Consider the following 13832-nt stretch of genomic DNA (forward strand, 5'->3'; position numbering starts at 1 on the left):
TTGCTTGTTATGGGCATTTCGGTGGGAAATTGGGGGGTATTTTTGCCCGCTGTTGCCATTTTTGTCCCAGATCTGGGCATTCTTTGGGCTTGTCTGCTACGTTTTTGAGCCAATCTCGGGGTGCTTTGCCTTTTCGGTCCAGTTTTGCCCCAAATCAGGGCCTGTTTTGCTCTTTAGGGACAATTTTTCCCCAAATCTGAGCATGTTTTCCCTACGTGCCCGCTTTTACAGCAGATCTGGGGATTTCTTGCTGTTTATCGCCCTTTTTTCCCCAGGCGGGAGGATGTTTTTGCTTCGTATTCCCGCTATTGCCTGAAACGTGGGAATGTTTTGCCCGCCGTGGCCGTACTTTCAACAAACGTGAGGATGATTTTCCTCTGATGGCAATTTTTCTCCTAAAAACGGGGATGCTTTTGCTGCTTGGGGACATTTCAGCAAAGGTGGGGCTGCTTTTGCGCTTTCGGGTCGGTTTTGGATGAAATCTGGGGCTGTTTTTCCCTTTTTGGGCAATTTTTGGGGTGCGGGAGGGCGGAGCTCGGCCTGTGGGCGCTCGGGCGTGCGGCCCCGCAGAGGAGGGGGCTGCGCCGGGGGGATTTTGTGCCCCCCTGTGTCACCGTGGGTGCTGGTAGTGGTAGTTGGGGTACTGATCACGGTGGTGCCGGCGGTGACAAAAACGGTGCCGGGGGCTCAGCTCCGCCGCCGCCAGCGGCTGCGCCCGGGGGGGCCTTTCCCGGGGGACCAGCCCCCGCCTGGGCCCTCTTCCCCTTCCTGGCCACTTCTGAAGCAAACCTGGCCACGCTTTTGCCCTTTATTGCCATTTCTGCACCCAAGAGTGGGATGGGTTTCCTCCTGCAACCATTTTTGCCTAAATCTGGGCCTGTTTTGCCCTTTATTGTCAATTCTGCCCCAAATCCGGGGGCGATTTGGCTCCCTGGGCCCTTCTCGACCCGAATCCGGGGGCGATTTGGCGCTTTGGGCCCTTCTCGACCCAACTCCGGGGGCGATTTGGCGCTTTGGGCCCTTCTCGACCCAACTCCGGGGGCGATTTGGCGCTTTGGGCCCTTCTCGACCCAACTCCGGGGGCGATTTGGCGCTTTGGGCCCTTCTCGACCCGAATCCGGGGGCGATTTGGCGCTTTGGGCCCTTCTCGACCCGAATCCGGGGGCGATTTGGCGCTTTGGGCCCTTCTCGACCCAACTCCGGGGGCGATTTGGCGCTTTGGGCCCTTCTCGACCCAAATCTGGGCGCGATTTGGGCTTTTCGACCCCTTTTGGCCCCAAACTGGAGGATTCTACTGCCATTTCTGGCCATTTTTTGCCAAGGGCCGGCAGGTTTTGCCCTTTCTGGCCAGTTTTTCCCCAAACGTGGGCACGCTTTGGGCTTTTGTGCCCGGTTTTCTCAGCAAATCTGGGCCCGTTTTGCCTTTTAAGGCGTTTTCTTCCACTATGGGCGCGTTTTCCCTCAACGCCGGCTTTGGCCGCGAGTCTGGGGGCGTTTGGCACTTTAGGGACCATTTTGGCCAAATCTGGGGATGCTTTTGCCCTTCGTGGTTGGTTTGGCAGCAAATGGGGTCCTTTTTTTTTCGACTTAGGGTCGTTTTTCCCTCAAGATGAGACTGGTTTTGCGGCTTCTGTGCAGCCTGGCAGGAAAGATGGGATTTTTTGCCCTTGACGGCCATTTTTTGCACCAATGAGGATGGCGTTCATTGTACGACCTATTTTCCCCCCCAAAACTGGAGGTGCTTTTCCACCCGATGGACGTCTTTTTTCCCCAAATCTGGAATGTTTTTGCACTCCAAGGGGCAGTTGTGCCCCAAATCCAGGGTTATTTTCTGCGTGTCGGGGCGTTTTTGGGGTGCGGGAGGGCGGAGCTCGGCCTGAGGGCGCTCGGGCGTGCGGCCCCGCAGAGGAGGGGGCTGCGCCGGGGGGATTTTGTGCCCCCCTGTGTCACCGTGGGTGCTGGTAGTGGTTATGGTTATGGTTATGGTGCTTATCACGGTGGTGCCGGCGGTGACAAAAACGGTGCCGGGGGCTCAGCTCCGCCGCCGCCAGCGGCTGCGCCCGGGGGGGCCTTTCCCGGGGGACCAGCCCCTGCCTGGGCCCTCTTCCTCTTTTTGGCCGTTTCAGCAGCAAATTTGAGGATTTCTTGTCCTCTCTGGCTGATTCTGCAGCAAATCTGGGGACAATTTGCTTTTTAGGACCAGTTTTGCCCTCCAGTTGTGGACGTTTAACCCTTTCTTGACGCTTTTTCCCCAAAGCACCGATGCTTTTGCCTTTTCGGGCCACCTCTGCTGCCAAGGGGGGGGATGTTTTGCCTCTTTAGGCCGTTTTGGTCCCAAATCCGGGCATGTTTTGCCTTTTATGGCCATATTTGCAGGTCTTGCGGGGACGCTTTTGCCCTTTATGACCACTTTGGCCCCAAATCTGGGCATGTTTTGCCCTTTCTGTGCAGCTTTCCCCCGTTTCTGGGGACGTTTTGCCCTTTACGGCCAGTTTTGCCCGAAATCTCGGGATGTTTTGCCCTTGACAGCCGTTTTTGCCAGCAATGTGGGGATGTTTTTCCCCTCCCAACCATTTATGCCCTAAACTTGGGGATGGTTTTGAGCTTTAGTGCCCGTCTTACCCCACATCTGGGCAAGTTTTGCCCTTTATGGTCAGTTTTTGCACCAAACGGGGGGATGCTTTTCCCACTAGGACCATTTTTGCCCCAATTCCGCTGATGCTTTGGATGTTGGGGCCGGTTCTGCAGCCAATGTGGGGATGTTTTGCCCTTTATGGCCATTTTTGCCCCCAAACCTGGGCATGTTTTCCTTCGTAGAACCATTTTTGTCTTCGGCGTGGGGTTGCTGTTGCTTGTTATGGGCATTTCGGTGGGAAATTGGGGGGTATTTTTGCCCGCTGTTGCCATTTTTGTCCCAGATCTGGGCATTCTTTGGGCTTGTCTGCTACGTTTTTGAGCCAATCTCGGGGTGCTTTGCCTTTTCGGTCCAGTTTTGCCCCAAATCAGGGCCTGTTTTGCTCTTTAGGGACAATTTTTCCCCAAATCTGAGCATGTTTTCCCTACGTGCCCGCTTTTACAGCAGATCTGGGGATTTCTTGCTGTTTATCGCCCTTTTTTCCCCAGGCGGGAGGATGTTTTTGCTTCGTATTCCCGCTATTGCCTGAAACGTGGGAATGTTTTGCCCGCCGTGGCCGTACTTTCAACAAGCGTGAGGATGATTTTCCTCTGATGGCAATTTTTCTCCTAAAAACAGGGATGCTTTTGCTGCTTGGGGACATTTCAGCAAAGGTGGGGCTGCTTTTGCGCTTTCGGGTCGGTTTGGATGAAATCTGGGGCTGTTTTTCCCTTTTTGGGCAATTTTTGGGGTGCGGGAGGGCGGAGCTCGGCCTGTGGGCGCTCGGGCGTGCGGCCCCGCAGAGGAGGGGGCTGCGCCGGGGGGATTTTGTGCCCCCCTGTGTCACCGTGGGTGCTGGTAGTGGTGGTGGTTGGGTTGGTCACGGTGGTGCCGGCGGTGACAAAAACGGTGCCGGGGGCTCAGCTCCGCCGCCGCCAGCGGCTGCGCCCGGGGGGGCCTTTCCCGGGGGACCAGCCCCCGCCTGGGCCCTCTTCCCCTTCCTGGCCACTTCTGAAGCAAACCTGGCCACGCTTTTGCCCTTTATTGCCATTTCTGCACCCAAGAGTGGGATGGGTTTCCTCCTGCAACCATTTTTGCCTAAATCTGGGCCTGTTTTGCCCTTTATTGTCAATTCTGCCCCAAATCCGGGGGCGATTTGGCTCCCTGGGCCCTTCTCGACCCGAATCCGGGGGCGATTTGGCGCTTTGGGCCCTTCTCGACCCAACTCCGGGGGCGATTTGGCGCTTTGGGCCCTTCTCGACCCAACTCCGGGGGCGATTTGGCGCTTTGGGCCCTTCTCGACCCAAATGCGGGGGCGATTTGGCGCTTTGGGCCCTTCTCGACCCGAATCCGGGGGCGATTTGGCGCTTTGGGCCCTTCTCGACCCGAATCCGGGGGCGATTTGGCGCTTTGGGCCCTTCTCGACCCAACTCCGGGGGCGATTTGGCGCTTTGGGCCCTTCTCGACCCAACTCCGGGGGCGATTTGGGCTTTTCGACCCCTTTTGGCCCCAAACTGGAGGATTCTACTGCCATTTCTGGCCATTTTTTGCCAAGGGCCGGCAGGTTTTGCCCTTTCTGGCCAGTTTTTCCCCAAACGTGGGCACGCTTTGGGCTTTTGTGCCCGGTTTTCTCAGCAAATCTGGGCCCGTTTTGCCTTTTAAGGCGTTTTCTTCCACTATGGGCGCGTTTTCCCTCAACGCCGGCTTTGGCCGCGAGTCTGGGGGCGTTTGGCACTTTAGGGACCATTTTGGCCAAATCTGGGGATGCTTTTGCCCTTCGTGGTTGGTTTGGCAGCAAATGGGGTCCTTTTTTTTTCGACTTAAGGTCGTTTTTCCCTCAAGATGAGACTGGTTTTGCTGCTTATGTGCAGCCTGGCAGGAAAGATGGGATTTTTTGCCCTTGACGGCCATTTTTTGCACCAACGAGGATGGCGTTCATTGTACGACCTATTTTCCCCCCTGAAACTGGAGGTGCTTTTCCACCCGATGGACGTTTTTTTCCCCAAATCTGGAATGTTTTTGCACTCCAAGGGCCAGTTGTGCCCCAAATCCAGGGTTATTTTCTGCGTGTCGGGGCGTTTTTGGGGTGTAGGAGGGCGGAGCTCGGCCTGTGGGCGCTCGGGCGTGCGGCCCCGCAGAGGAGGGGGCTGCGCCGGGGGGATTTTGTGCCCCCCTGTGTCACCGTGGGTGCTGGTGGTGGTGGTGGTTGGGGTGTTGATCACGGTGGTGCCGGCGGTGACAAAAACGGTGCCGGGGGCTCAGCTCCGCCGCCGCCAGCGGCTGCGCCCGGGGGGGCCTTTCCCGGGGGACCAGCCCCCGCTTGGCCCCACTTCCTTTTTTGGCCGTTTCAGCAGCAAATTTGAGGATTTCTTGTCCTCTCTGGCTGATTCTGCAGCAAATCTGGGAATACTTTTGACTTTGAATAGCGCTGTGGCTGAAAGTGGTGATGCCTTGCCTTTTTGGATCGCTTCTGCCCCAAATCTGGGCATGGTTTCCCCTTTGTTGTCAATTTTTCAGCAAATCTGGAGATGTTTTTCCTTCTTTGGGCAATTTTGCCCCAAACCTGGGCACGCTTTGGCTTTTCTGTCCAGTTTTGACCCCAGTCTGGGCACATTTTCACTCTTGGGGCCATTCTCAACCCAAATCGGGCACACTTTTCCTTTTATGGCCACTTTTGCCCTAAATGTGAGGATATTTTTCCCTTTTGGCCATTTTTGGCACAAATCTGGCCACGCTTTTCCTTTTAGAACTCTTTATGCCCTAAGTTTGGGGACGTTTTTGCCATTTCCGGCCACCTTGGCCCCCAAGCTGGAACCGTTTGGCCCTTTCCGGCCACTTTTCCCTCAAATATTGGCATTTCTCTGCCTTTTATGGCCATTTTTGCCCCAAATCTGAGGAAATCTTGCCTTTTATGGCTAATTTTGCCCTGATTCGGAGCATTTTGCCGCCTTTTATGGGCGTTTTGGCCCCACAACGGGGTTGAATTTGCCCTTCCCAGCTCTTTTGGCAACAAATTATGGGAAGGTTTTGCTCTTCGTGGCCGTTTTGCACCGAAACTTGGGATGCTTTTGGCGTTTAGGGATGGTTTTGGGGTGCGGGAGGGCGGAGCTCGGCCTGAGGGCGCTCGGGCGTGCGGCCCCGCAGAGGAGGGGGCTGCGCCGGGGGGATTTTGTGCCCCCCTGTGTCACCGTGGGTGCTGGTAGTGGTTGGGCTGGTGCTGATCACGGTGGTGCCGGCGGTGACAAAAACGGTGCCGGGGGCTCAGCTCCGCCGCCGCCAGCAGCTGCGCCCGGGGGGGCCTTTCCCGGGGGACCAGCCCCCGCCTGGGCCCTCTTCCCCTTCCTGGCCACTTCTGAAGCAAACCTGGCCACGCTTTTGCCCTTTATTGCCATTTCTGCACCCAAGAGTGGGATGGGTTTCCTCTTGCAACCATTTTTGCCTAAATCTGGGCCTGTTTTGCCCTTTATTGTCAATTCTGCCCCAAATGCGGGGGCGATTTGACTCCCTGGGCCCTTCTCGACCCAACTCCGGGGGCGATTTGGCGCTTTGGGCCCTTCCTGACCCAAATCCGGGGGCGATTTGGCGCTTTGGGCCCTTCTCGACCCAACTCCGGGGGCGATTTGGCGCTTTGGGCCCTTCTCGACCCAAATCCGGGGGCGATTTGGCGCTTTGGGCCCTTCTCGACCCAACTCCGGGGGCGATTTGGCACTTTGGGCCCTTCTCGACCCAACTCCGGGGGCGATTTGGCGCTTTGGGCCCTTCTCGACCCAACTCCGGGGGCGATTTGGCGCTTTGGGCCCTTCTCGACCCAAATGCGGGGGCGATTTGGCGCTTTGGGCCCTTCTCGACCCAAATGCGGGGGCGATTTGGCGCTTTGGGCCCTTCTCGACCCAAATGCGGGGGCGATTTGGCGCTTTGGGCCCTTCTCGACCCAAATCCGGGGGCGATTTGGCGCTTTGGGCCCTTCTCGACCCAAATCTGGGGGCGATTTGGACTTTTCGACCCCTTTTGGCCCCAAACTGGAGGATTCTACTGCCATTTCTGGCCATTTTTTGCCAAGGGCCGGCAGGTTTTGCCCTTTCTGGCCAGTTTTTCCCCAAACGTGGGCACGCTTTGGGCTTTTGTGCCCAGTTTTCTCAGCAAATCTGGGCCCGTTTTGCCTTTTAAGGCGTTTTCTTCCACTATGGGCGCGTTTTCCCTCAACGCCGGCTTTGGCCGCGAGTCTGGGGGCGTTTGGCACTTTAGGGACCATTTTGGCCAAATCTGGGGATGCTTTTGCCCTTCGTGGTTGGTTTGGCAGCAAATGGGGTCCTTTTTTTTTCGACTTAGGGTCGTTTTTCCCTCAAGATGAGACTGGTTTTGCGGCTTCTGTGCAGCCTGGCAGGAAAGATGGGATTTTTTGCCCTTGACGGCCATTTTTTGCACCAATGAGGATGGCGTTCATTGTACGACCTATTTTCCCCCCTAAAACTGGAGGTGCTTTTCCACCCGATGGACGTTTTTTTCCCCAAATCTGGAATGTTTTTGCACTCCAAGGGGCAGTTGTGCCCCAAATCCAGGGTTATTTTCTGCGTGTCGGGGCATTTTTGGGGTGCAGGAGGGCGGAGCTCGGCCTGTGGGCGCTCGGGCGTGCGGCCCCGCAGAGGAGGGGGCTGCGCCGGGGGGATTTTGTGCCCCCCTGTGTCACCGTGGGTGCTGGTAGTGGTGGTGGTTGGGGTTATGGTTATGGTGCTGATCACGGTGGTGCCGGCGGTGACAAAAACGGTGCAGGGGGCTCAGCTCCGCCACCGCCAGCGGCTGCGCCCGGGGGGGCCTTTCCCGGGGGACCAGCCCCCGCCTGGGCCCCACTTCCTCTTTTTGGCCGTTTCAGCAGCAAATTTGAGGATTTCTTGTCCTCTCTGGCTGATTCTGCAGCAAATCTGGGAATACTTTTGACTTTGAATATCGCTGTGGCTGAAAGTGGTGATGCCTTGCCTTTTTGGATCGCTTCTGCCCAAAATCTGGGCATGGTTTCCCCTTTGTTGTCAATTTTTCAGCAAATCTGGAGATGTTTTTCCTTCTTTGGGCAATTTTGCCCCAAATCTGGGCACGCTTTGGCTTTTCTGTCCAGTTTTGACCCCAGTCTGGGCACATTTTCACTCTTGGGGCCATTCTCAACCCAAATCGGGCACACTTTTCCTTTTATGGCCACTTTTGCCCTAAATCTGAGGATATTTTTCCCTTTTGGCCATTTTTGGCACAAATCTGGCCACTCTTTTCCTTTTAGAACTCTTTATGCCCTAAGTTTGGGGACGTTTTTGCCGTTTCCGGCCACCTTGGCCCCCAAGCTGGAACCGTTTGGCCCTTTCCGGCCACTTTTCCCTCAAATATCGGCATTTCTCTGCCTTTTATGGCCATTTTTGCCCCAAATCTGGGGAAATCTTGCCTTTTATGGCTAATTTTGCCCTGATTCGGAGCATTTTGCTGCCTTTTATGGGCGTTTTGGCCCCACAACGGGCTTGAATTTGCCCTTCCCAGCTCTTTTGGCAACAAATTATGGGAAGGTTTTGCCCATCGTGGCCATTTTGCACCGAAACTTGGGATGCTTTTGGCGTTTCGGGATGGTTTTGGGGTGCGGGAGGGCGGAGCTCGGCCTGTGGGCGCTCGGGCGTGCGGCCCCGCAGAGGAGGGGGCTGCGCCGGGGGGATTTTGTGCCCCCCTGTGTCACCGTGGGTGCTGGTGCTGCTGATTGGGGTTGGGCTGGTCACGGTGGTGCCGGCGGTGACAAAAACGGTGCTGGGGGCTCAGCTCCGCCGCCGCCAGCGGCTGCGCCCGGGGGGGCCTTTCCCGGGGGACCAGCCCCCGCCTGGGCCCTCTTCCCCTTCCTGGCCACTTCTGAAGCAAACCTGGCCACGCTTTTGCCCTTTATTGCCATTTCTGCACCCAAGAGTGGGATGGGTTTCCTCTTGCAACCATTTTTGCCTAAATCTGGGCCTGTTTTGCCCTTTATTGTCAATTTTGCCCCAACTCCGGGGGCGATTTGGCGCTTTGGGCCCTTCTCGACCCAACTCCGGGGGCGATTTGGCGCTTTGGGCCCTTCTCGACCCGAATCCGGGGGCGATTTGGCGCTTTGGGCCCTTCTCGACCCGAATCCGGGGGCGATTTGGCGCTTTGGGCCCTTCTCGACCCAACTCCGGGGACGATTTGGCGCTTTGGGCCCTTCTCGACCCGAATCCGGGGGCGATTTGGCGCTTTGGGCCCTTCTCGACCCGAATCCGGGGACGATTTGGCGCTTTGGGCCCTTCTCGACCCAACTCCGGGGACGATTTGGCGCTTTGGGCCCTTCTCGACCCAAATCCAGGGGCGATTTGGCGCTTTGGGCCCTTCTCGACCCGAATCCGGGGGCGATTTGGCGCTTTGGGCCCTTCTCGACCCAACTCCGGGGACGATTTGGCGCTTTGGGCCCTTCCTGACCCAAATGCGGGGGCGATTTGGCGCTTTGGGCCCTTCCTGACCCAAATGCGGGGGCGATTTGGCGCTTTGGGCCCTTCTCGACCCAACTCCGGGGGCGATTTGGCGCTTTGGGCCCTTCTCGACCCAAATCCGGGGGCGATTTGGGCTTTTCGACCCCTTTTGGCCCCAAACTGGAGGATTCTACTGCCATTTCTGGCCATTTTTTGCCAAGGGCCGGCAGGTTTTGCCCTTTCTGGCCAGTTTTTCCCCAAACGTGGGCACGCTTTGGGCTTTTGTGCCCGGTTTTCTCAGCAAATCTGGGCCCGTTTTGCCTTTTAAGGCGTTTTCTTCCACTATGGGCGCGTTTTCCCTCAACGCCGGCTTTGGCCGCAAGTCTGGGGGCGTTTGGCACTTTAGGGACCATTTTGGCCAAATCTGGGGATGCTTTTGCCCTTCGTGGTTGGTTTGGCAGCAAATGGGGTCCTTTTTTTTTCGACTTAGGGTCGTTTTTCCCTCAAGATGAGACTGGTTTTGCGGCTTCTGTGCAGCCTGGCAGGAAAGATGGGATTTTTTGCCCTTGACGGCCATTTTTTGCACCAATGAGGATGGCGTTCATTGTACGACCTATTTTCCCCCCCAAAACTGGAGGTGCTTTTCCACCCGATGGACGTTTTTTTCCCCAAATCTGGAATGTTTTTGCACTCTAAGGGGCAGTTGTGCCCCAAATCCAGGGTTATTTTCTGCGTGTCGGGGCGTTTTTGGGGTGCGGGAGGGCGGAGCTCGGCCTGAGGGCGCTCGGGCGTGCGGCCCCGCAGAGGAGGGGGCTGCGCCGGGGGGATTTTGTGCCCCCCTGTGTCACCGTGGGTGCTGGTAGTGGTTATGGTGCTTATCACGGTGGTGCCGGCGGTGACAAAAACGGTGCCGGGGGCTCAGCTCCGCCGCCGCCAGCGGCTGCGCCCGGGGGGGCCTTTCCCGGGGGACCAGCCCCCGCCTGGGCCCTCTTCCTCTTTTTGGCCGTTTCAGCAGCAAATTTGAGGATTTCTTGTCCTCTCTGGCTGATTCTGCAGCAAATCTGGGGACAATTTGCTTTTTAGGACCAGTTTTGCCCTCCAGTTGTGGACGTTTAACCCTTTCTTGACGCTTTTTCCCCAAAGCACCGATGCTTTTGCCTTTTCGAGCCACCTCTGCTGCCAAGGGGGGGGATGTTTTGCCTCTTTAGGCCGTTTTGGTCCCACATCCGGGCATGTTTTGCCTTTTATGGCCATATTTGCAGGTCTTGCGGGGACACTTTTGCCCTTTATGACCACTTTGGCCCCAAATCTGGGCATGTTTTGCCCTTTCTGTGCAGCTTTCCCCCGTTTCTGGGGACGTTTTGCCCTTTACGGCCAGTTTTGCCCAAAATCTCGGGATGTTTTGCCCTTGACAGCCGTTTTTGCCAGCAATGTGGGGATGTTTTTCCCCTTCCAACCATTTATGCCCTAAACTTGGGGATGGTTTTGAGCTTTAGTGCCCGTCTTACCCCACATCTGGGCAAGTTTTGCCCTTTATGGTCAGTTTTTGCACCAAACGGGGGGATGCTTTTCCCACTAGGACCATTTTTGCCCCAATTCCGCTGATGCTTTGGATGTTGGGGCCGGTTCTGCAGCCAATGTGGGGATGTTTTGCCCTTTATGGCCATTTTTGCCCCCAAACCTGGGCATGTTTTCCTTCGTAGAACCATTTTTGTCTTCGGCGTGGGGTTGCTGTTGCTTGTTATGGGCATTTCGGTGGGAAATTGGGGGGTATTTTTGCCCGCTGTTGCCATTTTTGTCCCAGATCTGGGCATTCTTTGGGCTTGTCTGCTACGTTTTTGAGCCAATCTCGGGGTGCTTTGCCTTTTCGGTCCAGTTTTGCCCCAAATCAGGGCCTGTTTTGCTCTTTAGGGACAATTTTTCCCCAAATCTGAGCATGTTTTCCCTACGTGCCCGCTTTTACAGCAGATCTGGGGATTTCTTGCTGTTTATCGCCCTTTTTTCCCCAGGCGGGAGGATGTTTTTGCTTCGTATTCCCGCTATTGCCTGAAACGTGGGAATGTTTTGCCCGCCGTGGCCGTACTTTCAACAAACGTGAGGATGATTTTCCTCTGATGGCAATTTTTCTCCTAAAAACGGGGATGCTTTTGCTGCTTGGGGACATTTCAGCAAAGGTGGGGCTGCTTTTGCGCTTTCGGGTCGGTTTTGCAGCAAATCTGGGGCTGTTTTTCCCTTTTGGGGCAATTTTTGGGGTGCGGGAGGGCGGAGCTCGGCCTGTGGGCGCTCGGGCGTGCGGCCCCGCAGAGGAGGGGGCTGCGCCGGGGGGATTTTGTGCCCCCCTGTGTCACCGTGGGTGCTGGTAGTGGTAGTTGGGGTTGGGCTGATCACGGTGGTGCCGGCGGTGACAAAAACGGTGCCGGGGCTCAGCTCCGCCGCCGCCAGCGGCTGCGCCCGGGGGGGCCTTTCCCGGGGGACCAGCCCCCGCTTGGCCCCACTTCCTCTTTTTGGCCGTTTCAGCAGCAAATTTGAGGATTTCTTGTCCTCTCTGGCTGATTCTGCAGCAAATCTGGGAATACTTTTGACTTTGAATAGCGCTGTGGCTGAAAGTGGTGATGCCTTGCCTTTTTGGATCGCTTCTGCCCAAAATCTGGGCACGGTTTCCCCTTTGTTGTCAATTTTTCAGCAAATCTGGAGATGTTTTTCCTTCTTTGGGCAATTTTGCCCCAAATCTGGGCACGCTTTGGCTTTTCTGTCCAGTTTTGACCCCAGTCTGGGCACATTTTCACTCTTGGGGCCATTCTCAACCCAAATCGGGCACACTTTTCCTTTTATGGCCACTTTTGCCCTAAATCTGAGGATATTTTTCCCTTTTGGCCATTTTTGGCACAAATCTGGCCACGCTTTTCCTTTTAGAACTCTTTATGCCCTAAGTTTGGGGACGTTTTTGCCGTTTCCGGCCACCTTGGCCCTCAAGCTGGAACCGTTTGGCCCTTTCCGGCCACTTTTCCCTCAAATATCGGCATTTCTCTGCCTTTTATGGCCATTTTTGCCCCAAATCTGGGGAAATCTTGCCTTTTATGGCTAATTTTGCCCTGATTCGGAGCATTTTGCTGCCTTTTATGGGCGTTTTGGCCCCACAACGGGGTTGAATTTGCCCTTCCCAGCTCTTTTGGCAACAAATTATGGGAAGGTTTTGCCTTTCGTGGCTGTTTTGCACCGAAACTTGGGATGCTTTTGGCGTTTCGGGATGGTTTTGGGGTGCGGGAGGGCGGAGCTCGGCCTGTGGGCGCTCGGGCGTGCGGCCCCGCAGAGGAGGGGGCTGCGCCGGGGGGATTTTGTGCCCCCCTGTGTCACCGTGGGTGCTGGTAGTGGTTATGGTTATGGTTATGGTGCTTATCACGGTGGTGCCGGCGGTGACAAAAACGGTGCCGGGGGCTCAGCTCCGCCGCCGCCAGCGGCTGCGCCCGGGGGGGCCTTTCCCGGGGGACCAGCCCCCGCCTGGGCCCTCTTCCCCTTCCTGGCCACTTCTGAAGCAAACCTGGCCACGCTTTTGCCCTTTATTGCCATTTCTGCACCCAAGAGTGGGATGGGTTTCCTCTTGCAACCATTTTTGCCTAAATCTGGGCCTGTTTTGCCCTTTATTGTCAATTCTGCCCCAACTCCGGGGGCGATTTGGCGCTTTGGGCCCTTCTCGACCCGAATCCGGGGGCGATTTGGCGCTTTGGGCCCTTCTCGACCCGAATCCGGGGGCGATTTGGCGCTTTGGGCCCTTCTCGACCCAAATCCGGGGGCGATTTGGGCTTTTCGACCCGTTTTGGCCCCAAACTGGAGGATTCTACTGCCATTTCTGGCCATTTTTTGCCAAGGGCCGGCAGGTTTTGCCCTTTCTGGCCAGTTTTTCCCCAAACGTGGGCACGCTTTGGGCTTTTGTGCCCAGTTTTCTCAGCAAATCTGGGCCCGTTTTGCCTTTTAAGGCGTTTTCTTCCAATATGGGCGCGTTTTCCCTCAACGCCGGCTTTGGCCGCGAGTCTGGGGGCGTTTGGCACTTGAGGGACCATTTTGGCCAAATCTGGGGATGCTTTTGCCCTTCGTGGTTGGTTTGGCAGCAAATGGGGTCCTTTTTTTTTCGACTTAGGGTCGTTTTTCCCTCAAGATGAGACTGGTTTTGCGGCTTCTGTGCAGCCTGGCAGGAAAGATGGGATTTTTTGCCCTTGACGGCCATTTTTGGCACCAATGAGGATGGCGTTCATTGTACGACCTATTTTCCCCCCCAAAACTGGAGGTGCTTTTCCACCCGATGGACGTTTTTTTCCCCAAATCTGGAATGTTTTTGCACTCCAAGGGGCAGTTGTGCCCCAAATCCAGGGTTATTTTCTGCGTGTCGGGGCGTTTTTGGGGTGCGGGAGGGCGGAGCTCGGCCTGTGGGCGCTCGGGCGTGCGGCCCCGCAGAGGAGGGGGCTGCGCCGGGGGGATTTTGTGCCCCCCTGTGTCACCGTGGGTGCTGGTAGTGGTTATGGTTATGGTTATGGTGCTTATCACGGTGGTGCCGGCGGTGACAAAAACGGTGCCGGGGGCTCAGCTCCGCCGCCGCCAGCGGCTGCGCCCGGGGGGGCCTTTCCCGGGGGACCAGCCCCTGCCTGGGCCCTCTTCCTCTTTTTGGCCGTTTCAGCAGCAAATTTGAGGATTTCTTGTCCTCTCTGGCTGATTCTGCAGCAAATCTGGGGACAATTTGCTTTTTAGGACCAGTTTTGCCCTCCAGTTGTGGACATTTAACC

General features: G+C 56.4%; 1 gene segment (V, D, J or C); it reads left to right on the forward strand.

Annotated features, from left to right (window-relative positions):
- LOC142074571 (immunoglobulin heavy variable 3-23-like) overlaps positions 1-11586 on the forward strand; it is a 33902-nt gene extending 22316 nt beyond the window's left edge. The window contains 2 exon segments of the V gene segment in view: positions 11067-11151; positions 11575-11586. Of these exon segments, the coding sequence occupies positions 11067-11151; positions 11575-11586 (97 nt within the window).
- Positions 11587-13832: the final 2246 nt, after the last annotated feature.

The sequence above is a fragment of the Calonectris borealis genome, chromosome 38 (assembly GCF_964195595.1).
Source record: "Calonectris borealis chromosome 38, bCalBor7.hap1.2, whole genome shotgun sequence".
NCBI lineage: Eukaryota > Metazoa > Chordata > Aves > Procellariiformes > Procellariidae > Calonectris > Calonectris borealis.